The 27,390-nt window shown below is 53.9% G+C and overlaps 3 protein-coding genes across 3 annotated transcripts in view; 1 reads left to right on the top strand and 2 right to left on the bottom strand.

The window, feature by feature from the left end:
• Window positions 1–5,805: 5,805 nt before the first annotated feature.
• On the bottom strand, window positions 5,806–16,554 carry LOC119106013 (uncharacterized). Its single transcript, XM_037229610.1, has 2 exons — window positions 16,383–16,554; window positions 5,806–6,062 (listed from the first exon to the last, which is right to left on the bottom strand). Exons 1-2 carry the CDS (start codon window positions 16,453–16,455, stop codon window positions 5,806–5,808), a joined length of 330 nt encoding a protein of 109 aa, XP_037085505.1. The 5' UTR covers window positions 16,456–16,554.
• Window positions 16,555–20,285: 3,731 nt separating this feature from the next.
• On the top strand, window positions 20,286–21,972 carry LOC119106012 (glucose-fructose oxidoreductase domain-containing protein 2). The gene is made up of 3 exons (XM_037229609.1): window positions 20,286–20,415; window positions 20,978–21,630; window positions 21,835–21,972. Exons 1-3 carry the CDS (start codon window positions 20,286–20,288, stop codon window positions 21,970–21,972), a joined length of 921 nt encoding a protein of 306 aa, XP_037085504.1.
• A 4,366-nt stretch (window positions 21,973–26,338) lies between these two features.
• Window positions 26,339–27,390, bottom strand: part of LOC119106011 (uncharacterized) — a 12,718-nt gene continuing 11,666 nt past the window's right edge. Inside the window, exon 3 of the mRNA XM_037229608.1 lies at window positions 26,339–26,382. Coding sequence (XP_037085503.1) covers window positions 26,339–26,382 — 44 coding nt within the window. The remainder of the gene's footprint in view (window positions 26,383–27,390) is intronic.

Genomic DNA, 27,390 nt, shown 5'->3' with positions numbered 1-27,390 from the left:
CGTTGTGACCCCCTTTGTAAAGGAAGTGGGTTACATAAGTAATTACGTAATCATGAGCCGGCTGAGCTCAGTCACGGCAATGCTGCATGTGGCATTGGTCCTGGGCGCGGTAATTGCACACAGCGATCGCCACAAAAGATACTGGCGAAGAACACGAGGTCCAAACCTGATACGGCTTATTGAGATTCTGACAGACCGTGACAGCTGAGCTGAAAGCAGCGCCGAACGCCCGCCAGAACGCCTGCCGTGAAATAGCTGCGACCCGGACATTTAAAGTCGAGCTTCTCGTGTTCCAATGCCCGGTAACAGCCCTTGAAGGCCTACCGCTTCTCTCCCGTCTCCTTGAATAAGCTTGCGGCGTCGGCAGAAACAACGCCGGTGATCGTAATAGCACGACAGCTAACATCGGAGCTGGACTGCTCTGGCAATCACCGTGGCAGCAAAGGCGAACACGAATGCTTGCGCGTACTGGATATTGTCACACGCTCCGAGTTTGGCCAAAGAACACAAGGCTGCACTCGAAGTTGACAGCCTGGGGCGCTTCCCCGTACCGAGCGTCAGGCAGGGTGGGTGACGAGTGACGAGTTCACCCCGGTCTATTCGACCGCACCTGGCACTGGCCTGAGCGTCTGGCTGGAGCGTCGGTGTCTGCCCCGCCGGGCACCGGTCGCCGTCTCCCGCTGGCACCGGGTGCTCACCAGAGCGTCGCGTCGCGTCTCGTCTCGCCCCGCCTCGCCTCGCCCCGCCTCGCTTCGCCTCGAATCGCCCCGCCCGCCTCGCCTCGCCTCACCTCGTCTCGTCTCGTCTCGCTCCGTCTCGTCTCGTCTCGTCTCGTCTCGTCTCGTCTCGCCTCATCTCGCCTCACCTCATCTTGTCTCGTATCATCATATCATATCATTCATATCATACCATATCAAATCATTTCATATCATCTCCTCCTCCTCCTCCTCCTCTGACTGCCCCCCTCTCTCGCCTCCGCTCTCGCTCTCACTCTTGCTACCTCGCCTCTCCGGCGCCGGGGGGTACTCACCTGAGCGCCTGGACCGCCCCCTCCTTCAGCTGACACCGGTCGCCGGCGCGGCCGGCCGGGCAGCGGCAGCCGGGCGAGCCGCGCTCGTCCAACACGCAGCTGCCCGCCAGGCAGTAATTGGCGCACACGTCCGTCTCGCACCGCTGTCCCGAGAATCCGGGAGGGCAGCGGCAGTGGCGGCCACGCAGCTCATCCGCCGCACACCGGCCCGACCAGGCAGAAGTCGTCGCAGCTGGCCGTCGGCTCGCCGCTGGCGGCCGGCGTCGCCGTCGTCACCACGCTCGTGTAGCTGACGCAGCGCTCGTCGGCACGCAGCACGAGCGCCGCGTCGGGCCGGCCGCGCAGCGGCGTCGCCAGCTGCGCCATCGCGCCGTCGGCCAGCGGCAGCCGCCACACGCCGGCCGAGTCTGCCCAGTAGAGCTGTCCGCCGGCCAGCTGCAGGCCGGCGGCGCGCGGGTGCCGGCCCGCGGTACAGCACGTGCCGCTGGGAGCCGTTTGACGGCGGCGCGCTCCACGCGCAGCCGGCCGTCGGCGCCGCTGTCGGCGAAGTAGAGCAGCGAGGCGGCGGCGTCGACGGCCACGCCGCCCGGCAGGTACAGGTCCGAGTCGGCCAGCTGGCGCCGCCTCCGAGCCGTCCAGCCGCGAGCGCTCCACCGACTGCCGGCCGAACCGCCAGTTGGTCCAGAACAGCAGCCTGCCGGCGGACGGCGCGTGAGAGCGGGGCGCACGCATCCCCGCGGAGTCTGGACGACATGGGAAGACGGCGGGCAGGGCTCATACCGTCCTCAGTCCGCGCACATCTGCAGTGAAACGGCCCGGGCGGTCCCCGACAGGAGAGACACAGCCGCCGGGCGGTTCAAACCAGCAGCGGCGCGGCATTTCCGGCGGTTCAAGCGAGCAGCGACACAGCGCCCGAGCTGTGCACGCCGCCGGTGACACAGTACACGAGCGGCACGGGTCCGGCGTGTCGCCGGCGATGAGGCGGCAGATTGCGAGCACGCCACGCAGGCGGTGTGTAATTCACGGCGGGCGGAAGCGGCACTGCGTCACAGCCCGGCTGTCGTCCGGCGCGGCACACCTGATGACATCGCAACTCCGCCAGTCGCTGCCCCGGACGTGGCGCAGGCTGGCGCCGCCGGCCGGCCGGGCAGGGCGGGGGGGGGGGACCGCCAACGACGGCCACTCACGGCAGGAACGGGTGAGTGGGGAGGCTGAGAGCCGGCGGCCGTGGGAGAGGATGGCATGGCGTTTGGTCGCTGTTTACTGCACATATATATATATATATATATATATATATATATATATATATATATATATATCTCCTCTCTCTCTCTCTCCTCTCTCTCTCTCTCTCTCTCTCTCTCTCCCTCCCTCTCCTCTCCCTCTCCCTCTCCCTCTCCCTCTCCCTCTTCCCTCTCCCTCTCCCTCTCCTCTCCCTCTCCCTCTCCCTCTCCTCTCCACCCTCCCTCTCCCTCCCTCTCTCTCCCTCTCCCTCTCCCTCTCCCTCTCCCTCTCCCTCTCCCTCTCCCTCTCCCTCTCCCTCTACATCTCCCTCTCGTCAAATATTACGGTACAGGTGTGCAGTTTGGGAATGAAAAATTAACTGACTTAATCAGTCCAAACACTGGTTGAAAATCACAGCTGCACAAATTCAAGTATTGCCTGATAATGACGTTACAACCCCTAGATGGAGCGTAATTTAGGACTAAAAACTATTTCTTGAAAAGGCTGGACCTTTTCATGGAAAATACCCTCAGGTCTACTCCACCTACCTATACAAAAACAAATACTTAAAATTCAAAAAGCCTCGCTGCAGTCATCTTGATATTCATTTTGGCGACTTGGAGACCCAATACCTACGATTGACCAGTAAACACGAACTCGAACACTTAGATAAGCTATGCCATCAAAACTGAGGCTCGTCGGTAGAACAACACCATCCCAAATGTTTAAGACAGATCAGGCAGTGAACGCTAAGACCAGTCGGCTAAACTTGAGCACAAATGCTATGCTGCGAGAAAGACAGGAGCACCGACTTCTGCTCCTTTTCGTCCCGATATCAATAATGCGCATCACCCGGCATGATATAAGATGCTACAGAGGAGAAATCAGAACTACTGCCTCGGCATACGCGACTATTTCATGCTACACGAAAATTCACATAAAACCTCGAAGATTTTCGCATCTGGAGCCGACATTGGCAGCGCTAAAGTTTGGAAATTCAACGCCATATGCGAACTTAAATGTAAGGAACAGCAACCAACGCGAATTCCATGACATTACACCGAAGTCACCCTGAAACCACCGCCGGAAATCTAGGGGAGTTTCTTGCATCCTGTCTCAGGATTATGAAAACAAGGTCACTGCACAACAGCTTGACACAGGCGACATGCCATCACTTCGGAGATGAAAGGCCCATTCGCAAGTAACTTTGGAGATGCAATTTTCAGCAACTAAGTCCTTTGGCGTTTAATGTAGCGGAGCAAAGAAAGACCCGGAACACGACAGTGAAGGCCATTTGGAACCTGATCCGAATCCCCCGACAGCCCAAGTAGACGAACATACACCCGTCCGGCCACTGAATCCAATCAGGTCCAACCAGTCTGGGGGCCTGGTCTGGAGGGCCTGGTCTGGACAGCCCGGTTTGGACGACCTGGTCTAGACGGCCTGGTCTGGAGGGCCTGGGCTAGACGGCTTTTTGGACGGCCTAGTCTGGAGGGCCTGGTCTGGGGAGCTGGTCTGGGGGGTCTGTTCTGGAGGGCCTGGTCTGGGAGGGCCTGGTCTGGGTGGCCCGCCACGTTTGTCAGTCTGCGGATGGCGAGCGCACCGTCTCGCGCGCAAACCGCTATCTTATTACGGTGTTCGTTCGTTCGAAGGAAATATGGATGACTTTTTTACGGCGGGTGGTACGGACATTGATCTGATCGGGTGGTTGACGGTTAGGTGCTGAGGTCTTCATCATCTGCACGAGGTGCCAGTGTGAAGCTGCCGGCACTCCGCTTCAATACGTGGTGTTTACGTCCGAGCGGTGCGGACGGGACACCATCTGACGACACGCTCCGGTGCACACACACCACACATCCCAGCGTGGGTGCTTACGTCCGAGCTGTGCGGACAGGACACCATCTGACGAGACGCTCCGGTGCACACACACCACACATCCCAGCGTGTGTGTTTACGTCCGAGCGGTGCGGACGGGACACCATCTGACGAGACGCTCCGGTACACACACACCACACATCCCAGCGTGGGTGCTTACGTCCGAGCGGTGCGGACAGGACACCATCTGACGAGACGCTCCCGTGCACACACACCACACATCCCAGCGTGGGTGCCACGGCTCCGGCGCCCAGCTCTGAGAGGACTCCCACAGGCGAGAGGTGATCACATCAGGGCGGTCCGACTCCAGGGCCGTCCAGATAGGGAGGGAGGAGAGCTCGCACCAGTCACTCTTCACCACTCGCCGCCCATCAGTATTCACCGCCCACCAACTGTGCCCGCAAGCGAGTCGCCTCAATAGTCGATTGGCATCGCACTCTGCACAGGCAACGCCACCTCGGTGTTTTTGTTCTGGCTTATGACCGTCCCGGTTCGGCCAAGCGAGCGCCACCGAGGCCGTGGCGCAAGTCAGCAAACACTCGAGGCCGCTGGTGCGCCGCGCCCAGCGCCAGCCATCCGAGCCGCTCCAGACGCCACGGGAACCGAGAACAGGGGAGGGCAGGAAGGGGGGGGGGCGGGATATTGAGAAACGGCTCCCTCAGCTCGGCAAAACATAGCACTTTCCCATTTTCCCACCTATTGTTGACACATAACAGCCTCATCCCATCGCACTGTAGATCAAAAAGCCTATTGTTCGCCTCCCTCCCACTCCCCAGCCACCCTCTCGTGAGTTCGGGCGCCGCCGTGCGCCGGCGCCTGCCACTGACCCGCTGCGCGTGTCGAGCGCCAGGCCGCGGGGCCGGTCGTCGGGCAGCAGGTGAAGGACGGTCGCGGGCCCGGCGGCGGCGGCGGCGGCGCCTCCCAGCGGCAGGCGGACGATCGTGCTGTGCGTGGCGTCCGTGGCGAACAGCGCCGGCGGCTCGGTCGACACGGCCAGTCCCTCCAGCAGGCCGGGCGGCGTGCCTGTCCAATCACGGCGGCGTCAGCGGCAGCCCGGGCCACGGAGACGGCAGCGTCAGGGGCAGCCCGGGCCACGGAGACGGCAACGTCAGCGGTAGCCCGGGCCACGGAGACGGCAGCGTCAGCGGTGGCCCGGGCCACGGAGACGGCAGCGTCAGCGGCGTCCCGGGCCACGGAGGCGGCAGCGTCAGCGGTAGCCCGGGCCACGGAGGCGGCAGGGTCAGCGGTAGCCCGGGCCACGGAGGCGGCAGCGTCAGCGGTAGCCCGGGCCACGGAGACGGCAGCGTCAGCGGTAGCCCGGGCCACAGAGACGGCAGCGTCAGCGGTAGCCCGGGCCACGGAGACGGCAGCGTCAGCGGCAGCCCGGGCCACGGAGACGGTAGCGTCAGCGGTAGCCCGGGCCACAGAGACGGCAGCGCCAGTGGTAGCCCGGGCCACGGAGACGGCAGCGTCAGCGGCAGCCCGGGCCACGGAGACGGTAGTGTCAGCGGCAGCCCGGGCCACGGAGACGGCAGCGCCAGTGGTAGCCCAGGCCACGGGGAAGGCAGCGTCAGCGGCGTCCCGGACCACGGAGACGGCAGCGTCAGCGGCAGAACGTCGTAAAATCGGAAGCGACAGAAAACAAAACTACAAAAACCAAGCCCAACAATCTAGGATTACTGGCGCCTACAAACCGCAGCCGGCCGGAGCCCACCTGAGAAGCTGACGGGCTCGGGCCGGGCGCCGGCCTCCATCCGGAGCGTGAAGAGGCGCGCCGTGCCGTCAGCGGCGCTGTCGCCGAGGAAGACGCGCCCCCGCGCCGCGTCCAGCACCATGCTCGACACCTGGTGCAGCGCTGACGTGTTGAAGCTCAGCTGCCGCGACGAGCACAGGCTCACGTAGCTCAGCCGGGACCCTTGCGCTATAAGCAGGTCTGGGGAAAACGTCACAGACGGTCAGATAGGCCAGGATCAGGTAGGGGGGGGGGAGGGGGCTAGAGGCAGCAGGACCGTGGACACTGCTTGGGCTCAGCTCGATAAAGCTGGAGACACTGCTTGGTAATCAGCTCGGTAGGGCTGGAGACGCCTGGTAAATGCTTTCATAACCCACCCGACCTCCTGGTGTGGATCAGGTCATGACAAGCCAGAAAGGCTAAGCAGGCCTGACAGAGAAACGGTCCTGACAGCCCGAGTCTGCCGTAGACAAAACTATTCCCGCCCAGGTCCGGTGCGGAATAGCGACCCGTCATGGCAGCCCAAGTCTACCGTAGACAAAGCCATGTCCCCCAGGCCCGGTGCAGATTAGCGACCCGTACGGGCAGCTAGACTCTGACGGCGATAAGATCATGACAATTAAGGTATGGCGCGAAAAAAAACGCTTCACAGCATACTTCGTAGGAGGAAAGTCGGCCGAGATACGCCTGAATGCACCCGTAAATTGGTACGCGACGTCCGTACAGCCCGTTCGTTAGCACGCGACTGCAGCCCGGCTCGGGCAGAGGGCTGACTATCACGGAACCGCGGGGAAGCGGGGGGGGGGGGGGGGGCTTCAAGAGCCGCCGCTCGGCAGCGGATGGAGGCTTAATAAACCAGCTCAGCGGCCGACCGGACTTTACGACGCAGTCACAGATGCCTATCACTGACGGCTGAGCAGCTCTCGGCGTGTTGTTGTGTGCTTCGGCCCCGGCAGCCGTCTCGTTGCATGCCAGGTAAGCGGCGTGCCCGAAGCTCGTGGCTGACTTTGGTTTGTTTTGCGCGCACTGGGAGCGTCACGCAATCGTGCGATGCGCTGCACGTACCACGACGTAACACCACCGTTACAGCAGCGGGCACGGGCGGCGAGTCTGGGAGCGGCTGGTGTAATACAGCGACCAAGCAGGCAGCTTTCAATGACGAGAAGAAAATTTAGGGCGCCACACCAGCTATGAGTGAAACGTTGCGTGGATCTAAGGCCTGCCTGCAGCATCTTTCACCTATGGTAGTAAGTGAGTGGTAGTTTCGATTGTGCATGGTCTCACTGTGGTGAATGAAGCAGCGGTGTCTTGCTCCATGTTTGGATGGCTGATTCCTATCGTACCGCAGGTGGCGCAACCGAATAATATGATCCGGCCACAGCACCGTAAAAATAAACCCGAGCGGCCGAGACAAACACTTGGAAGTTGTGGTTCGAAACACACCCTGTCTCGCAGCAAGAGGCGCAAGTCAACCACAGCCACGGACCGGAAACGTGAGCCCGTCTTCTGGGGAGTAGTGCATCTGTCCTCCAGCTCGCTGTAAACGCCGGCGTCCCGCTGCACGGGAACAAGGGGCTCACCAGCCGGTCCCAGGCGGTCTGTGTTCGTGTGAGCGTGGCGGGGTGACGGACGCGGCGACGGCCGACCCAGCGGACATCGCTCGGTCACAGGCAACGCTTCACTTTTGAATGTATCGAAGCAGGCATCACATATAACGAAACAAGCTCACCTTATATCTACTGGTGTACTTCTTAAGTGGAAAAGTCCACTCTAGACAGCACAATGCTCAGTTTAGTAAATTTCCTCCCCACTGTGTCATGGTTTGATTACGTCATCGTATCTTGCACAACATTGATTGACAGCTAATCGACGGTCGTTTTATGTGGAAATCGCGATCGCGGAATCATAAGCACCAAATATGAACGCCTTGAGAATTATATTTTTCTTGGCTTTGATCGCCGCATGAGTCATGGAACGGCGGGATTTGAATGACGTCATCACGGCGCATGAATGCTAAGGCGACTGAAATACTCACCCCTATACACCTTTCTCCATTTTCGCGGGCATATACCCCAGAACCTAGAGGTCCTTACGTCTTGAGGAGGGCAGGATCGTGAACAACACCGAAAGGTCTTCAAGATGGCTATTTCAGTTCAAAACCCGTAAAAACATGGAACATTTCCTCTAACATCAGTGCAGTTTCCGTTAACCTGAGGCTTCTGTGGCTGAAATCATGTTGTTTGGAAACCATGCATGTCCTCGTCACGGAGAAACACATACAAAAAGATGTTTTGCTCAGGCAGCTCCTGTTCACCGCTGTCGTAAATTTCACCCTGCATTTAGGATGCCTGCCATTTGCCTGCCTGCCATTTAGGATGCCATTTTCATGTCAAGGGTCGGTAACATCGTCCCACTTGCCGGATATGACCGGTGTTTTCTGACGCAACGGCGTGCATGCCCAGCCTCCATTACGTAACACCGCTGCAGGGGACGAGGCGCGCCCCGCCGGCCGCTCGCTCCCAGCCGGCGTCCAGCGCCGTCGCCGGCGTGGCGTCAGACGGCGGCAGCGCGGCCTGAACGCGGCCGACGCGTGAGCCCGACACTGCCAGCCGTTACAGGAAGCCAGGAGGACGGCGGACGCGGCGGACCCGCGCTGGGGACGCCCACCGCCGAGGCGGGCGGCGCCGTGGGAATGGGCCGGCGCATGTCACAACGCGCGAGGCAAGGCTCATGCACGCGAGACGAGGATGCGCTTCTCGGCGGATGTTTCCTCAGCTGTTGCTGGGAAGACATCAGTCACAGAAAAGAATCGTTTGCAATGCGACCGATATAGCAGCCAGTTCCTCGTTCGCTTGACCCCACATCACAGGAAAAGCCTGCGGCAGCCGGTTGGTGCGTGTTATTCCGTGATGTGGCCGGAAACGCGACCGCATCGGCAGCTGAGAGGGCCATGCTGATGTCGCGCATCAGGCTGTGACCACCCGCCGTACGTCGCCGCCAGCGCCACCGTCTCGCCCGGGGTTCACAGTCGAGGCCAATGCCGGCCTCAGCTGAGCGCGACTGCACAGAAAGATGAGGGAGCCTGATGCATAATGTCACGTCATAAACTTTGTAAACGATGCACGGACACGTTTTCAGATGATAGCCCCACGTAATAGAAAACAAGCAGCCACACAAAGGAATGGATGACAGATGGACCTGACGTATGAATGTATCAGACTTCAGGCTATTCCAAGCTGCAGCATCCTTGGTATGTGAGCCCTGCGCCTGGCACCACCCGTCAATGGCTGACGCACACATCAGGAGTTACAGTACCATCGTTGCATCGTTGCACCATTCTCGGTTACGTTTTCAACGCAGCCGAGATTTAGACCGGAGCTGCAAAACCCCACAAAAGGGTACCGGTGTCCCACCAGTAACGCGTCTTTCGTTGTCCAGTTACCGCCCCGATCCCGACCCCCGACTTTTCATCGGTACGAGCAATGACACCGGCTTTCCATGAGCTCATTGCAGGTCATCGTTTTGCGGCACCGGCACGGTAGCAGCACGGTCAGTCCCTGTTCCGCTCCGGTACTGCCGTTAGGGGGAATGTTCCACATTTGAAGATACTAAGGCAAGCATCAGATATTAAATAAGCTCACTTGTAACTATAGGTATTCTTTATGGTGCAAAACTGCTAGTATTCTTTGAAATGCACAATACTGCTCTAGACAATCCAACTTCACTATTTGAGAAATGTGCTTCTAAATACGCCATGTATTTTGTATTGTGTTTCGCCATGTATTATATATATATATATATATATATATATATATATATATATATATATATATATATATATATATATACAATACGCCAATATATATTGGCGTATTGTATACGTCATGTATTTTATTATTTTGTATTTTGCCACGTATAATACATCATTATTTTCTCTCTGCCATGGAACGTTTGTATGATGTCAGAGTGGCTGCTTAATTGTCCATGCGATATTAACATCGCAACGAACGGGCTGACTTACTTGCAGTACTTAAACTTCTAGCGAGATATCGTGTTAATTGGTGCGTTGTTTGTAGAAACCAAATATAGTTTAGAGCGCATGTTTTAATCCTTTTTCGTGGTGTCGTTGCATACTTTTCCGTGGTTTCACATCATCTAATTACATTCACACACTCCCCTACGGCGCTATCCTAAGCTATTCTATTTTCGTGTTCGAAACTTAAATGAAACGCATCACCTTGGCCCAGGGTCAGTTGAAGTTCGTTGATGCCAGGAATCGGAATAGCGCACACCGGCCACGAATAGCTCAATTATTATATATTTTGTGGCCTTCAGCACTACATAACCAATGAGGTGCCACCATTCGTGTGACGTTTACATAGTGGCACGCATGACAGCTGCTTGAAACGATCACGGCATCAGTGCTAACAAGAGCGATAATAGCCACACTGCTATTGACAATCTCCGCGATAACGCCACCGGGTTTCAACAGGCTGATACCGGAGCTGCGGCATGGGGACCACCCCTGCGCAACAACCACCCGTGTCTCCAATGGCGGCGGGTTAGTTCGCGGAACAGCCCGACTCCGCGCCAGATGTTACCCGCCGTAATCACTCAGCTAATACCGGACATCTCCCTTGAGCCTTGATTGCATCCGGGTCTGCTCGAAATGCATAGCACAGTCGGCAGCAAACGCGTCGTTACAAACCACTTCTTCGTCTCCTGAATGACGATCGACTGAATGCGCCTCAGTTCGCGCAGACTAAGAGTACTCTCGATGTATTAGAGTACTTCCGCCTGCCACGATGGCATACAGGTAAGATCAGGATATACTGCCTGCCCGACAGCTGCATACAGGTAAGACCAGCAGAGCCTGCCTTCCCGACAGCTGCATATAGTTAAGACCAGGAGAGCCTGCCTACCCGACAGCTGCATATAGGTGACACCAGGAGAGCCTGCCTACCCGACAGCTGCATATAGGTGACACCAGGAGAGCCCGCCTGCCCGACAGTTGCATATAGGTAAGACCATGACAGCGTGCCCGACAGCTGCATCTCCGGCTACATAGGGGCATTGCCGCAGCAAAGCGATGCCATCGGACTAACCCCATCCCGTTGCCAGGCATCTGCGCTTCGGGCACAACGGAACTTAACTCCGCCTTGGAATGCACAGACCCGCATCTTTCGCTGACGTCACCACCCTGCTGCTTGCAAGAGGTAAAGTTTTAAGCCACTGCACAAGTTCGAGGCAGCTTTCGTCGTAGCTGGTATTGATTGAGTTCTGATTTCTGCACTTTCTCGATAAGAAAGTTTAACTTACTGGGCTTCTAAATCTAAGCGACCATGGACTGTCCGCAAAAAAAATTCTGCAAAAAAACGCGGTTATATTCAAGGTATAGTGCGGCATTCTCGATGCATGTGTGTGTGCACACCCTTCGCTGCCTTCGCCACCGCTGCAGCTCAGCTGGCAGGGGGCCGGGCGCTCGGAGAACGTGCGGCGTGCACGAGAGAGGGTGTCCCGAAACGAGCGGGGGCGGGTCGTCCCTGACGGTCGATTGACAACTGACCAACACCCACGCCACACGCTCTCTCTCGTCTCTCTCCCTACCGGGGGGGGGGGGGGGGGGGGGGGGTCGTGGCGCTGAGTGGCACGCTAGCAATCTTCTGGCGCGAAGAGGTCAGGGTCTTCGCAGCAGGCTAAAATTACGTAAGGCTCAAATCCCAAAGAAAAATGCATCCTCCCTTTTTGTCGCGACATGGAAGACATTAAGCTTGCAGACTTCGTAAAACTGCCTGCCACGAGCCCAAACCGGGCCCACACATTGACCAATGGCCACCCTAGACAGTAACGACACGGTGCTGATATCCGTTTGGCGGGGGATAGAACGGGCACCCGTCCTAACCGGTCGCGCTTCTGCTTTGGCCATGCCGTGGTGAGTTTGGGAATCACGAAGCGGTATATATACATCTCCCAAAACGTCTCTGTTAACATCTACCGTTTCGAAAATGTGGCGGCGTAATGCGCCGACGACTGGTGGTAGAAAGACACCATCTGCGTCCGGAGGGGATGCTGCAAGTAGATATAAAATGCACGCAAACACAAACTTCCTTATACCGGTCATAAAAACATGGTCATACCGGTCAGCAGCTTTTTTCTTATCTGATCCCACCTATTCAAACCAATGCAGTCGCCTATCTCTATGCTTTTTTATATCTATGCTGATCTACCGGTCAGCAGCTTTTCTCTTATCCGATCCCACCTATTCAAACCAATGCAGTCGCCTATCTCTATGACTGCTTTGATCATCACCGCGTGTCCTGGTCATCCATAACGTCCTATAGTAGGATATCTTCCGTCCATAACGTCCTATTGTAGGGTAGCCTCCTGTCTCTTACAGCTCGGAGGCGGAGCGCAATAGATGCCCGCCGAATCACACGAATTCCGTTAAAAAATGTTCTTGCTACACATTCCCGTCGTGCATGTGTACGTTTGTGACAAACATAATAACACAGGGGGCCGCCAGCTTTAAAAACATGTCATCCGGTTGGAAATAAGTAAAGAGAGTGTTTTACTAGCAGTTTAGTTAGTTAGTTTAGTCAGTAAGTTTAGTTAGTTAGCCTAAGTTTTTCAGTTTAGCACCAGTTGCTCCCTTGAAATCGGAACAGACATTCTGAGACTTACTAAGGCAACAAATGTCTACATTTTTCCAACGAGCTTAAAAGTGTTTTTTTATCAATCATGGGTGCAAGGGCCCTGACCCTTGATCCAGGGGCGCTATTAAAATTTGATAACTGATGGGAAAGTCAATCATCTGGGTGCAGCAAAAGCTGATGCCGTGAGATGACTTATGACATGGGGCCAGACTATTGACGAATACTTATGAAATTGCCAACGATGATGGGCACCCTGCCTCAACCCCACGCCGGACAGGATCTGATGGGTGCCATACATTAATTGCATGGTGTTATGGAACATCATTAAAGGCTGATAAAATGGTACAAATACTGACGTTTGGTATGATGATGAATGGGTGTCTGGTGATGAATGCGGATGTCCGTCTGATGAATGGGTGTCTATGGCTCAGTTGGTTAGAACACCTGTCTTGGCACTCAATAACTGTGTTTCGAGTTCCTCTTCACCACTTCTGTACCAGTCTGTACATTGTCTGGCTTGACACGACCAAAGGTGCAGTCAAGCAGAAAAGGAACCTGACGTACCCACCCATGAATATAGGAACAAGGGGGGGGAGGGGGCAGGGGGTTAATGTCCCCTCCCCCACTTTTCAAGGTAGGAGGCAGCATGCCCCCCCCCCCCCACTCTTAAGATCTAAGTTGCGTTTAGCTTTCTTCCTTCTTTTTACAACTATGAACATGCGTGCCGATTTGCTTAGTTCACCAGTCATCTTCCTGAAGATGCGTCATCTTTTTCATTTGCCCATCGGCCATCACTTAGTATCACAGCCGCAGGGCCAACGCCGCGTGGCCTACGAAGACTGCAACGCCAGGCGTCGAGACTGTTGTTGCTAAGACTTGCGAGTACGCATGTTCAAACCCATGTTACATTATTTTTATCAGCAGTTCATCCCGACTTAAGGCAAAGCATCTTAAAACAAACATGATTTAGCCATGCCAATACAAATTTGGAACCCAACTTCGATCTATAATCTACGTTCACGGGGCCCTCTACATCTCTGAAAAAAACAGAAAAAAATCTGGAATTGGAGTCCATGTGATAATTATTGAACCACTCGCAGCGAGCAGGGATGTTTTTGCGTCAATGGAAGTTCTTATGTTGATCCGGGGCCAACTGCGCGGGTCAGAAGGCCTCACGCGTCATTGGGGACAACAATGTGCTATTACGTGTCCCTGCAAAGGCCTCCGGATCAACCAGGGGATCCTGCCACGTGACGCCAGAATGGCAGCCGGGACATACGTCGCGATATGACGGAATGGCCCCTGAGCCCTTGACCCCTTGACATTGACCGATGGAACGGAATGGCCCCTGAGCCCTTGACCGGGAGCGGTAATGTGCCCCTAGTATTCTACTCAAGGAGCCCCTAACCAGGACGAAAACGAGGGGTCTCTTTATTGTTGAAAAGAGTGGGTCGAAATTAGTTTAAAGACTAACAAGGTCATCCTATGCTTTCCTGAGAACGTCCATTCTTTTGCAGAATCGATGAATGGAACATATTACATCAAAAGGTTTGAACATGCGCGCCCGCAATCTCCGGCGCAAGGATTGCGATGGCCTGGGTTGCAGCTTCCCTACAACCGAACGGCGTTGGCCACTGCAAGTGACACCAGGAGGCGGCCGCCATGATCAGTTTGTCCGATTAGTAGCTAAATCAACACGACAAATAGAAAAATATACCTTTACTCTTCCAGTTCCACCACCAGATTTCAGCACCACTTCGCGGTGCTGCAAGGACCGGTTCGATCTTATTACCAATCAATCGCACAATTGAAATATACGTCCATACTAGTTTCTAAAGGTAATATTTCATGTCCTAAAGAGTTCAGGTGTATTTCTTTTAGAAGCGTCTTCATTTCCTAAAGAGTTCAGAGGTATTTCTTTCAGAAGCGTCACGATTTTTGTCCGCCCGCTGCTCACAGCTCAATGAAAGCCGTTGGGCCGACGCTGCGCGGCCTCCGGAGGCTGCAACGCCTGGCGCCTGGTTTTTGTTGCTAAGATTTGCGGGTGCGCGTAGCCAAAACTACGTTACACAATTTGTATCACTAACCGATTAAAGAGTTGTGCTGCTAATCGATTCTGACTGAGTGTTGGACATTTCCAGACGAGCATGGTTCGGCCATGTTAATACACATTTTTTGGCACATTTCGATTTACGATCTACCTTCATGACGCCCTTAATATGGCTGTAGACCCATAAAGAACAATCTGACAAGGCTTCTGAATTTTTGTCGGTTCAGGAGTCTATTGAACCATTGTAAATCAATAGTGCCGGTAATTTATGTCATGCAGATGTTCAACGCCTAAGTTTTGCAGCTTACTGATTTCAAAATGCAGGCAATAGATCCTGCGGCAGCTTCTTGATTCTGTTTCTGTTCCAGTTACAAGCTAAAAATAGCAATGACACGAAGAAGACCGTATCCATTGTTAACAAGTAAACTATATCCGGTGATTTGTTATTTGGGGGGGGGGGGGGGCATAAAGGGGCTTTTGTGAACCCTGTGTTCTCCTTTACCCAGGCTCTGGCTACGCCCCTGCTTGCACAAAAAGGCAGATCAAGTCGTTTACGGTGAATGATGGGCAATAAAATGTCCGTTGGGCCAATTCGTACCTAAGGCAGGCAACTTCCCGGAGGCTTTTTCTAAGGTGTCGTCGTGTAAGCGAAGATAATTTGGAAAAGAGTACTGCTGCAGATGTCCAATGCATTTTTACACACAAATAAGTAGTAACCCTGATCCATAACTATGCAGCAAAGCAGCCATGCGGTCAGTTCGCGGTCAGTCCTGAGGGGGACAGATGGCCCAGGGTAGTGGCTGCCGATGGCGGACGGGAGCAGGGCTTAAATAAAGAATATATGACAGAAGAATCTCAATCTGTAGTTTATTTTTTGCAGAAAAAAACTCTAGTTTAATGGCTTTGTCACCATGTTTTTACAGGTAGTATTTGAAGCTTCCAAATGTTTCTGCCTGAAATTCTGCTATGAATTTTATCTCTAGAAAAGTAACTTGCAAAGTCCAGACATGAAAATTTAGACATGCTATGAGCCATTGATTCACGGTCAAATTCTGACCAGCCTATGTCCAGGTCATATTTTGACATCTACCCTGTGGAGATAGATGCATCCTCTCTGGCCCAAAATGCCTACCCCTGTGAAATCCTGCATCCCCAGGGAAACAGCATTGAGATGGACAGGTAATTGTGGGAAGCTGGATGGCCCAATTTGCTGAATGACATAGATGAGTTGGATAGGCCAGATTGTACACTAGTGAGAAACATGTTCATGCCTAAGGGCATCTAAAATAAGTATGTTGTACCAATAAAAAGAACAACATGTGGTGGTTAAGGTGCTTTCCAGCCCTGCAATGCCTTGCAAGGTTGCAAGGAAGGAGTGCATGAAATGCTGACCTAATACATGTATGTCATTCAAGCAATGTGGATAATGAGTTAGAATATCAGGTGCATGAGGATGAGAACATCTATGGGGAAAATGAAGCATAGTCAGGACACACTACAAAAAACCTATGTGGGATGCTGTCACAAAACCACCAAGCACACCAATGTGCATACGTGTTGTAAGCACGCTGGCCATACCCCAGCTTGAACAACAAAAACCAGGATTATTAAACATTTTGGACATTAGTTATGTAGACATTTAATCAAGTCTGGAGATGGGGAAATAGCACATATCTAACCACAATTCCATGACAGCCTAAAACGAACAATTAAAATTCAAATCTGCAGGAGCATAATCCCTAACAAAATCCCAGCAATTCAAGCACAAAGCACAGATTCAGTCACGAAAATCGTAGCGAAACCTTGGACATTGCTTACCTTCCAGACGTCCACCTCCAAAGCACGAGAAGATCGACACCGAGGCCAAGAACATCCTGGCCATAGCAGCCATTGCGGCAGTATGTGAAGTGGGCTTGTGCGCAACACGCGCTCTCACCACCTTCCCACCCTCCTCGAGCCCAAGCACGGCAAACTGTGCCCGGGGACCCGATCGATCAACGCCCCCTCCACGAGAGAGGGTAGCTCTCTTATTGCACCAGCTGCAGCACGCGAGAATGCTTCGCAGTTGTCTGCATTGCGCCACTATAACTCACTAATGCTGTTGTTTGGGAGAATTGGCGGTGTTCGGAATTAAAAACGCAAACTTCTGGGGGCGATATACATGTGACGTAGAGCCATCATAGTGCAAGCTTATAGGTGTTTGGTGTAAAAGATATTCGTGAAAACATCCATGTGACCGCGTTTTCAGAAAGCATGGTGTTCAAATCATCTAAAACCTATGAACATAATTATATTTTGGCCTGACTTTTTTAGAAGACAGTGACGTCAACTTACTTTGTCCAAACGGATTTCATTGGCTATTTGCTTACATGGTCGCAGCATGGGAGGATTTCGAACAGATGTAGAGAGTTTCGCTAAAATCTACTTCTCAGCAACATTTTTTTTTTCCAATTGTGTTCTGTATCCGGAAAGATATTGTATTCGGAAAGAAATTGAATTGTGCACGTGAACAACATATCGGTAATGAGAGGCGATTATGGTGTGACGGGTTCTTGATTACGTGTGTTATGACCAAACGCCGAATGGTGTCTGTAAGAAGTTCACTGAGTGAATCGATGGCACGCTTGCTGATTTGTCACACCCGCAAGATCACGTACAACGTCGAGGTATGGTCGGTGTCGCCTTATGTCACGTTACATTCACCTCGTTTGCCCCCCCCCCCCTCAAGTCTATGCCTTAGGTTAGCATAATAGGCATGCTCTAAGCCAACCTGTCTTCTCTGTCGCTCAGGGCCCTATGTATGGCTGTCGTGGTTAGGTCAACCGTGAATGGTTCCGTCGTGTGAAGCAGAAGCATAAACCCTGGGGTAGGCATCAGGCTCCCAAGTGGCGATTTTGCGTGTTGAATTTGTGAAAACTGGTGAATGTGTGCTCAGGGATTGTCGATTTGATTCAATGGTAAATGACTAACTCTGAGTGTATGACAAAGAGGGCTAATGACATGCATGATTTGCTGGAAGGTAGAGGATGTCCAGGATAGCAGCAACAATTACAGCAGCTGCTTACCCTTAATGTGATTGCCTAGAGTTTGGTGCATGTTTTCCACCAAGTACAAGGCTTAGAAGGTCAATGTGTGGAGGAACCTTGATGTTGTCGAGTTGGTTTCAGGCTTAAATATTCTGAACACATTTTTCACCCCAAAATAAGTTGACAATCCAGTGCATTTTGGCCTGCTTAGAGTTTGGTGTGTGTAAGCATAAGGCTGAGCACATTCCAGGCTGCAGACTGCAGACTACAGTCTATGCTTCTGCACATTTGGACATTGTCACTTCACAGGTATTGGTTTATGTTTAACTTGGGTCATCAAGAGGAAATCTGCATTAATGGTGCAGCAGCTTTGTGGGAGAAGGATCTTATTTCATGGTAATGGAACTTAAAACTCTTCTTAAGAATAATGTTGTCCATATTAGAAGACTGCACTGCACCTACAATAATGAAAAACAAATGATGTGATGTCAGATTATCATGTCTACAAAGTACTTGTTTATGAGATAGCCCTAAGCATGTGTGTTTTATATGCAAACAGGCTAGTGAGCTCAAGAGGCATTAGGTGTGGGATCCCAAACATGCATACTGGCTGACATCAATTGGTAAAAGGCAATTGGTTTGATAAAAATTGGAGTTCAGTTTCCGGTACACTAGTTTTGAATTGGAGCAATCATCTAATCGCATCCAGTTTTGGGGCCTTGAGCATGTTGTGCTGTGCTAAGGTGCTGCTTTTGAATATCCTCTCGGACTGTCACAGAGTGCCACATTTGATGACAACTGGCAGGCGGGGAAGACTGAATCAAGAATGTCACCTCGGGAATTGACAATGCTGACTGGATGGTCAGTGTTGTCATCTAGATGCTAAAAACAGATATCCTAACATTCAAAAACGTACTAGATTTTACTCTTAGCTTACCTTAGGCATGTTCACTTGGGCTTAGGGCTGTTCAAGCTGCTACAACCTCCTTAAGCAAAAGTGTCTTTTTCTCTTCCAAATCCAGAAATGTCATTTTTACCCTCCCCTGTTGACCTTGAAATACATGCTAGCCATGTTTTACCTCTCACCCCAAAAGTCCATCTTTGCATTTAAGAGGCTTTATTGTGTGTTATAGCATGATGCTTTGGGGATCAAAAGCTTGGTAAAAAGTGCTGTATAACTTCATGCCAGCCTAAATATTCATGAATGCACAAATTGTTGCATCTTTCAAAAGAGGCTTCCCAAACAACTTATGTACACCTGCCCATCACTTTAAAACCAAATGTTGTGAGATGTTGATAGATGAAAGGAAAGTAGAGCTGGATGCACCTTTCTCATGTGCAAAGAGATGCACTTAAACAAAACAACTTGACAGTGGTTTTTAAGTCATGCAGAGCTTTGTTGCCAACTTGTTTTCCCTCACATGTTTTGCCCATTGGTTGACCTGAGGCAGGCCAGATGAGAAAGAGGCAGAATGCACTTCTGTCTGAAGGCCAGGCAGTGGTCTGTGTTAGGCCATTTTATATCATTTGGCTCAATGAACACATGTTTTTCATTCAAAGCACACATCCACACCATACCATACATACATGTATGAATGGCAGGATTCCTTCCCTGCCACAGTGGGCTTCTGATGTCCTCTGCTGGTGCATCAGGTCATCATTCTGACCTCAACTGAGGTCCCCCCCCCCAGCTCTGCAGTCCTGCCTGCAACTATTGAGGTGTGCCATTTCACTGCAGCTAATGGAGAAGGGCCTCCCCAGGTGGCAGTGCTGCAAGACTGAGATCTGAAGTGCCATGCTCACCTGGCTAAAGGGAATTTTCTACATTTGAAGATGTTGAAGCAAGCATCAGATATGATAAGATAATCTCACTATTAGTGTACTTTTTGTGGAAAATACTGTTCAAGACAGCACAATTTCACTTTTTAGTAAATATGCTCCTCAATATGTCATTGTTTAGCTGCATCATGTGATGCACATATTATGTTTCATTTCAAATTTTGTGATCACAGGGATGTCAAGAGATGTCTTACGTGGACTTCTCCAAGGTCAGATTAGGCCATTGACCTAGAATGACCCAACAGACCATTTGAAAAATATGCCACTTAATGTACCATCATGCACATCTAAATTTAAAAAATAAAAATATTGTAGCATTTTGGTCACTGTGACCTAAAGATCAATTAAGGCCACTGACCTACCATGAACACCAGTTACCTTTTCCTTAGAACCGGTATCTGCGGTAAAGGTTGTCACATGAGGAGGTGCTTCGGCCACGGACCTTTTGAGTTTGACCTTGACCTTGACCTACCTTATTTGACCCATAAGTCATGACCTAGCGATTTGTAAGTTGGACACAAGGGAATTCACGCACATGCCGACGTTCTCCGTGAATTTAGTGTCCGGTTCTCCCAGCGTTTGACATCTCATGTGGTTAAGGTGACTTCCCTCCCCCTCCTCCCGCCCACTTCACTACAGCCTGTCGCATGCAACCGGCCACCCATACGCGTGTTAAAGTGGTATCTAATTTCCCGTGAAGCAGTCTCATATCACACTTCCACTCAAGGGCTGTTCTAAGAAGTGGCCAGAGCCATTGTTTTTGTTTCACGCCATGCATTCCGTTTGAGGCCCTCGTGTTGAGTGTCCGTCTGTGCTATGATGATTTCTGCGCAGGTCATGACTTGTTGACACCATCATGCTGCCCGGGGTCGGTGTCTTCGGCACGGGCAAGCTGTTGGAGGCAGTGGTGCCCCACCTGCGCTCCCTGGGCTTCCGCGTGGTGGCGCTGTGGGGTCAGACTTTAGAAGATGCCGGCAATGTGGCAGGTAGGTCCAGAGTGTACAGGCGGTAACGACTGCTTAGCTCCCTCACTGATGTTTTCATCTCTGCACGGGTTATGTTTTGTACGTTGCAGTGCTGTAGTCAGGTCATTGGACAGCCATTTATAAGACCGATTACTGTCAGTGGTCTCTCTGCAGCCGACCGCAAGCTGCTTTCCGCGTTATTAGCAACGCCCTGTGTTTTGCGCAGATATCGCACACCGATGTGGGCGAGGCTTAGCTCGGTCGGTGCAGCGCTCGTCCACGGCTGTGTGCTGACGGTCATGTACTGGGCCAGCCTGTCTACCGGCCTAGCATGTTGTCCCGCGGCGATCGCCGCTGGGGACTGGTGACGCTGGACGACCGGTGATACTGAGCGTGTCGCCGCCGGACGACCGGTGATACTGAGCGTGTCGCCGCCGGACGACCGGTGATACTGAGCGTGTCGCCGCCGGACGACCGGTGATACTGAGCGTGTCGCCGCCGGACGACCGGTGACGCTGAGCGTGTCGTTAAGTCCCCCGAGTCCCGTCCCGATGGTGCTGACGCCCGTCCGTGCGCCGCCCAGGCTCGCTGCACATCGACTACTTCACCAGCCGGATCGATGACGTGCTGCTGCACAAGGACGTGGACCTGGTGCTGGTCCTCTCGCCGCCCAGCCTGCAGTCGCAGATCGCCGTCAAGGCCATGGGCATCGGCAAGCACGTAGTGTGCGACCGGCCGGCTGGCCTCTGCCAGTCAGAGCTGCTCAAGATGGTGCTGGCGGCGCAGTACTACCCGTCGCTGCTCTCCGTGGTCGGCTACGGTTTGCGCTACCTGCCGGCCGTGCGCCAGCTGCGCCAGGCCGTGCGCGACGGCTACGTGGGCGACGTGCGCCTGGTGGAGGTGCGCGTCACGTGCGGCAGCTTGCTGGAGGGCGCTGGCTACAGCTGGCTCTGCGAGCCGGCCATGGGTGGCGGCCTGCTCTCGCTGATCGGCAGCGGCGTGGTCGACCTGGTCAGCCACGTGATCGGGCAGCGGGCGCGCCGCGTGCACGGCACGCTGCGCACGTACACGCGCCAGACGCGCCTGATCGCCGGCATCCGGCACGTGGGCAGCGACGACTTCTGCACCTTCCAGATGGAGATGGACGGCGGCGCGCTGGTGACGGTGTCGCTGAACGCGCACCTCTCGGGCCTGCAGCAGGAGGTGGTTGTCTGCGGCGACTGGGGCCACCTGACGGTGCGCGGCGCCGACCTGCTCGGCTTCCGCGCCGGCCAGCACGAGACGCTGCACCGGGCGGCGCCGGGCGAGGCGGCGGCGCCGCCGCTGCCCGAGGCCGGGCCGCAGCCGGCGCTGCACGCCGCCGGTCTGCTGCGCCTGCTGGCGGCCGTGGCGCGCTCCTTCGCCGACGGAGAGCCGCTCACCGACGCCGCCTCGTTCCAGGACGGCCAGTACGTGGCCGCCGTGCTGGAGGCGGTGCGCGTCTCGGCCGCCACGCAGGCCTGGACCCAGGTGAATATCCGCTCCCGGATGCTCGAGACCAACTACCTGGGTATGGCGCTGAAGGCGGCCGACGCGTAGCCCGCGCTGGCCGCCGCGGCTCCCCGCAGCACGTCCCGGCTGGGTGTCCGCCCACAGCCTCCCCCTGCACATGCCCCGGCGTGTCCGCGGAGGTCGCCTACATTCCCACAGCAGATCTCCGCAGCTTCCCCGCAGCTGATCTCCTCGGGACCCCGGTGGCGCCTTGTCCGGTCGTCTCCTCAGTCTCGGATTCCCGGCCGCCGTGCCCTCCCTCGAGGCTCTCTCCTCGTCCGCGCTGGTCCGGATGGCCGGTCGTCGCCATGCGCCACGAACCTGTCACGGCCCACCCTCTAGCCACAGTCAGCACTAGCCGCGTGGTGCTGGAGAGCGGCGGCGTGGTTTCCATACGTCTGAGTTGTCTCTTGCATTCTGCCATTGAGGCTAGTAGGTTTGTTTACTCTCTGATACACACCAGGACGGTGTAGCGGTGTAGTCATGAAATCACCTCGTAGCCTGGCTAGCCAACCCTCGGACTGGTTTCGCATTTGGACCAAGGTCCCGTAGTTTTCTTTGAGAAACATTGTCGTTTCGGCATTTAGTGACATTCATTTTCACCTTATGTCGCCCATCTCTCGATTTTTTGTCGAGATTTAAGCTCGCTTTAATTTTTAAAGTATGACTTCAAGCGTTTTTGTTTTGTTTGTTTGGTTTTTGTTTTGTTTTCTGGTAGCTATTTCGTGTAAGTCCAATCTGCTGTCAGAGCGGCTACAAAGTTCTGCGGTAACGGCCTCAATCCAGGATTGGATTTTGTTTGAGTAGCCCGTATACGTTGGCCTCTGGTCCCAGGCGTATGTTACGTTGGTTCTCGCTGGTCCCAGGCGTATGTTACGTTGGTTCTCGCTGGTCCCAGGTGTATGTTTGGTTGGTTCTCGCTGGTCCCAGGCGTATGTTAGGTTGGTTCTCGCTGGACCCAGGCGTATGTGAGGTTGGTTCTCGCTGGACCCAGGCGTATGTTAGGTTGGTTCTCGCTGGGCCGTCTGCCCGGTCCCCTGCCGGTGTCCAGCCCCTTCGGAGTTGTGACGCCTCGCGGTGCGTGTTGCCGTACTGATCCGGTCGTGGTCGCCCTGTCAGGGACCGTTTCGATGCGAGCGGCGCCAAATGATAGTTGGTCCGGGTATTCTCCAACGGCAATATCCGCGAAGATCTGGCGTCTCATGATTGACACTGCCTTTATGGCGGTTTGGTTGGGGTTATTCCAGTGAGTCAAGCCGGACGCGCGTCTGGACCAGGTCATTCCCACATAACGTGACATCTATGGAAATATTTTTGACCTCTTGATAAATGGCCATAGTCTAAGCCGCACACCGCCTGTTTCGTCCGTCCGTCCTTGACGTTGTGAAAACAAGATGCGTGCTAGATTCGAACGGATGTTGATAGTAATTGCCGTCCATTGTTTTTGTATTATGTCCATGCGTCTTCCCCGCTATCACATTATGTTCCGTTTACCGGCGGTGGCTGGAGTGAGCCAGCGGTTTTTTGACGGAGCGAGATAAAAATCTCCGTTTCGGTATCCGAGGTTGGTGAGAACAGAAAGCAGTGTGGAGAACGATAGTTGATACAATTTTAGACGTACTGGCACATTTAAAAAGGTACACACATGTAGAGAACGAAGTTTTCTGTACATGCACTTGACATACACATTTACATACCCTGTACAATTACTTGCTATGGTAAGGACATGCTCGAATTCCCAGAATGTGTTACCTCAGCTTAAACCAATCACAGACATCAGGTCACCCCATTGCCGCAGAGCATCGCCACATACCATTATATGGACGTAAGCGCAGCACATCCTTGAACTTAAGCTCACGCCACATAATTCCGAATGTACTGAGATATGAATCTTCCCCGATCTGAGCTCAGACTTCACAGACCAATTGGAGCATAATGTGCGTGGCTGAATGCATACCAGCGCCCGTTCGCGTTGTTGGATAGGACGGGCGCTCCCTTGCCAACGGTGTCTTATGATGTCCTTGCCGAGTGGGCTTGCGTGAGCATCTGGGTTCTAGATTTCTTCGTGACTGATGGAAGGCGCATTTCCTTGCTCTTCTTATCAGGAAATCTGGTGAGGGGTTGGTGTAGGGTGATCTTTCCCTTGGTGAAGTGTGTCTAGATTTGGATGTCCTAGAGAACAACGCGTCCAATCCATTCTAATAATTAACATGCCAATGTGTGAGCTGATGCACAGGCAGGCTTTGTCATCGGCTCGATGAATTCGAATCTAGATCTTACCTCTTGTATGGACCAAGTCAATGTATGTTTCAGTGGTTGTCACGGAGGGAACTGCCGTAGGTTAAAATGTGCAGAACGAGGCGAGGAGAGACAGAACACTTGATGATGTGGTGCGAGGCGGCAGAGCTGCCGGTACCTTCCCCGCGGCTGAGGCGGCTGACTGCTGGCCGCCGTCTGTCACGTCTCCGTCCGCCACGTTTTACCTACAGGACATCCGCCCTTTAGGAGCATTGGCGTTTTTACACGCACTGTGATCAGTTGTTATGCACGCGTGCACTCGGTTGCTTCGTTATTAGTATTTACCTTGCGCGTGCTTTTCTCCTGGCAGGCTTTGCGTAGCTGTCGGAGCGGCTTTAGTTTACGTTAACATGCTACCTGAAAGCTTTAACAATACCATCGTTTTGTGCACTAGTCTTAGACTCGCGCTCCAAGTGTCGTTTGCTTCGTTACGCTGCTTCCCTTGTTCTCTCACTCGCACGTTTATGCCATAATGCGTGCAGGCTGTATGCGCCGAGCGTTGTGTCTGTCTAGGCATGACCTGACAACAATATTGGCATAGCTTCAGTACCCATATATCAGGACCTGGTTGACTGCGATCAAGATCACGAGCTGGGGGTCACGTACAACAAGTTGGCATACCTCATCGCATCATCCATCCGCAGCCCGTGTTTGGGACTTGGCTTGGCTGAAGCGTTGCGCCTAACCGAACTCCGGCAAAGTTCACGCCAATCAGACAGTGCTTCCGAAACGGGAGCTCGGCGAGGGATCATGAGGGGCGAGGTGCAGTCCGTTGCAGGCCGTGCACGTGGTCATGCAGCTGCCACAGCCCGCGCGATCGCAACGCTTCAGTTCGATACCCATGCCTTTTCGGGCCCATAATGCAATGAACTTGCCAATGTGACTTGAGTGTTTGAGCTACATGTCAGCGGCGGATCCAGCCGTTGTTTGTGCCTGTTCACTGCTATTCGTATAATATCTCGATAGCTCCTCACTCTTCTTCACTACACTTTCACTGTGTTCTTCTCTTTCAGGTCAGTCTCTCTCAAATCTGGTAGATCACGCTCGTCCTTGTCGCATCTGTGCTGTTCGTTGTGCGAACTCTGTTGTGAAATACACTGTAAGAGCTTAACGTTCGTTTGGCATTCGCGTGCTGTTGTGAGAAAACAGATTACGTGTTCCTGGGGCACTGCGCTCACTGTTCTGCATGTTTGCGTATGCCTACCTCATGTGAAGCGCTGGCCAGCCTGGAGAAGAACGTCCCGAAGCCTGAGGTGGGCTCTGAACTGGTGATTGATGGCGTCCCGCTGACAAGAACTATCGCATCCGGCGGATCCGACAGAATGGTTGCCATTGCGACTGGCCATCACGATTTCGACAGGATAACTGTCCAGTGATCGCTATGACGGGCGGAAGTTGGTCTGCTCGGGAGCATGGGCCGGCGCGGTCAGGCTGGCGCTCTGCTGCACCGGTCCGTATCAGGCGCGACAGTGCTGAGGACGGCGGCCTGTCGACGGTGGCGCGCAGCGTGGTCGCGATGGGTGCAGCAGTGGCCGTGCCTCACGTGTAATACAAGCGTGGCGCCTCAGGTAATCTCTCGGGGGGGGGGGGGGGGGGGGCACGGAGAGTCAGGGCGAATCTGGCGGTCTGGGCTGGCAAATTTTTGGCTGCACTTATACAAGGAAGGCCAAGGAAAATGGCCTGGCCCGCTCGATTTGTCTGGCGACAGTTAAGCGCTGATGGGGAGGGTGCGTGTGAGAGCGAGCAAAGCTAACCCACGGTTCCTCTCCATGCAACGTCGTGCAGCTAACGTTTGCCTTCCCCAAACCTGGGCGACCACTGCATATCCCAGCAATCCACAGGCCAAGCTGTCCGTTACGGTTGAGTGATCAATGCAGACACCCACTGATGTAAGGCGACGCCAGCTGATCACGGGCTGTGATTGGTCGGATATCCGGCGGAGACGCGAGTGCTGGTCCGGGCGGTGTGGTTAGGCAAGATTGTTCAGGTCGGAAGAGATGCATTCCACAAGTATCTGGCATGCCGGAGCGTGATAGTCACGCGCCTAAGAAACATCGGTTAAAAAGGCCCAACTTGGGACTGAAATTAGCTTTCAAACCTTCCAGGGCTACCGCGCTCAGCCGAGTACCCTGGTCAGGTTGTCGGAGTCAGCCGAGCGCCCTGGTCAGGTGTCGGATTCAGCCGAGCGCCCTTGTCCGGTGTGGGAGTCAGCCGAGCGCCCTGGTCGGTGTCGGAGTCGGCCGAGCGACCTGGGTCCGTGGTTTGACCGGCTAGTGAGTGTCTCAGCCGAGCGCCCTGGTCCGGTGTCGGAGTCAGCCGGGTCGCCCTGGTCCGGTGTCGGCCCGGTTCGTGAGTCTTTAGTCGAGCCCCCTGGTCTGTTGTCGGCCCGCTCGTGAGTCTCAGATCACGAAGTCAATGTCGCATTAGAAACCAACGCGTTCAGAGTATACAACGAAGCGACGTTACGTCCTTTCCCATCCAAGCGACGGAGAGCGGAATCCGATCCTCCGGAATCGGTGTCGAGCTGTCTGCCGGGTTCCAGGCTCTGGCTGGAGGGACCTGAATGCGCACAATTCATGCACCTTCCTGCTTTGTAGCGCGATTGTCAAACTGGGAAGGATGGTCGCGTTTACTGTGAGGCACCTTGCTCACCCTACTGATTTGGCGCTGGGTGCGCTCCTGCCCTCGCGTGTGCATGGAAATGACTGTACCATTCGTTCAAGTCTGCCACAGCGGGCTCAACGCGACTCTGATACCGAAACCCGGTCATTTGCAGAGTGTACATGCGATGCAACGCGTCGTTTTCCGACGATAGATAAGCGGGAAATGATCGCGTGGTCGTCGTTTACCATGTCCGATGCGCATTTGTGGCATGGATTCATGAGAAAAAAACTAAGATTAGAAAACCGTATGCAAAATATATGGTTCCGATGCACAGCAGGGCTATGTAGGTAACAAGCAATCCAGCAAACGGAATTGTTTTAAATGTATTCAGCTCTGGCATCATGACGCAGTATATTCTTTGTGTGCACGGGAACAGCTGTGACCGTGCGAGAAACGCCACTGCCAGTCAGCTGTTGCGAATGGTCGTGTATGTGGGGAAGTGGTGCGCGTGTGATGAGTGACAGAATAAAAACAAGTTGGATGGTGTTCAGAAGATTCGTCTGG

This window comes from Pollicipes pollicipes, unplaced genomic scaffold, assembly GCF_011947565.3.
Source record: "Pollicipes pollicipes isolate AB1234 unplaced genomic scaffold, Ppol_2.1 Scaffold_6138;HRSCAF=7277_pilon_pilon_pilon, whole genome shotgun sequence".
NCBI classification, from domain to species: Eukaryota; Metazoa; Arthropoda; class Thecostraca; order Pollicipedomorpha; family Pollicipedidae; genus Pollicipes; species Pollicipes pollicipes.
The sequence above is the reverse complement of the archived record's forward strand: the minus strand, read 5'-3'. Positions and strand labels throughout refer to the sequence as shown.

Excerpts from the sequence above, each read along its gene's own strand:
- LOC119106013 (XM_037229610.1), bottom strand. The coding sequence starts at position 16,455 with ATGGCTGCTATGGCCAGGATGTTCTTGGCCTCGGTGTCGATCTTCTCG. Across the intron at positions 6,063-16,382 it reads TGGAGGTGGACGTCTGGAAG|ACCTGCTTATAGCGCAAGGG; the intron begins GTAAGCAATGTC and ends CGTTTTCCCCAG.
- LOC119106012 (XM_037229609.1), top strand. The coding sequence starts at position 20,286 with ATGCTGCCCGGGGTCGGTGTCTTCGGCACGGGCAAGCTGTTGGAGGCA. Across the intron at positions 20,416-20,977 it reads AGATGCCGGCAATGTGGCAG|GCTCGCTGCACATCGACTAC; the intron begins GTAGGTCCAGAG and ends TGCGCCGCCCAG. Across the intron at positions 21,631-21,834 it reads GCGACTGGGGCCACCTGACG|GACGGCCAGTACGTGGCCGC; the intron begins GTGCGCGGCGCC and ends GCCTCGTTCCAG.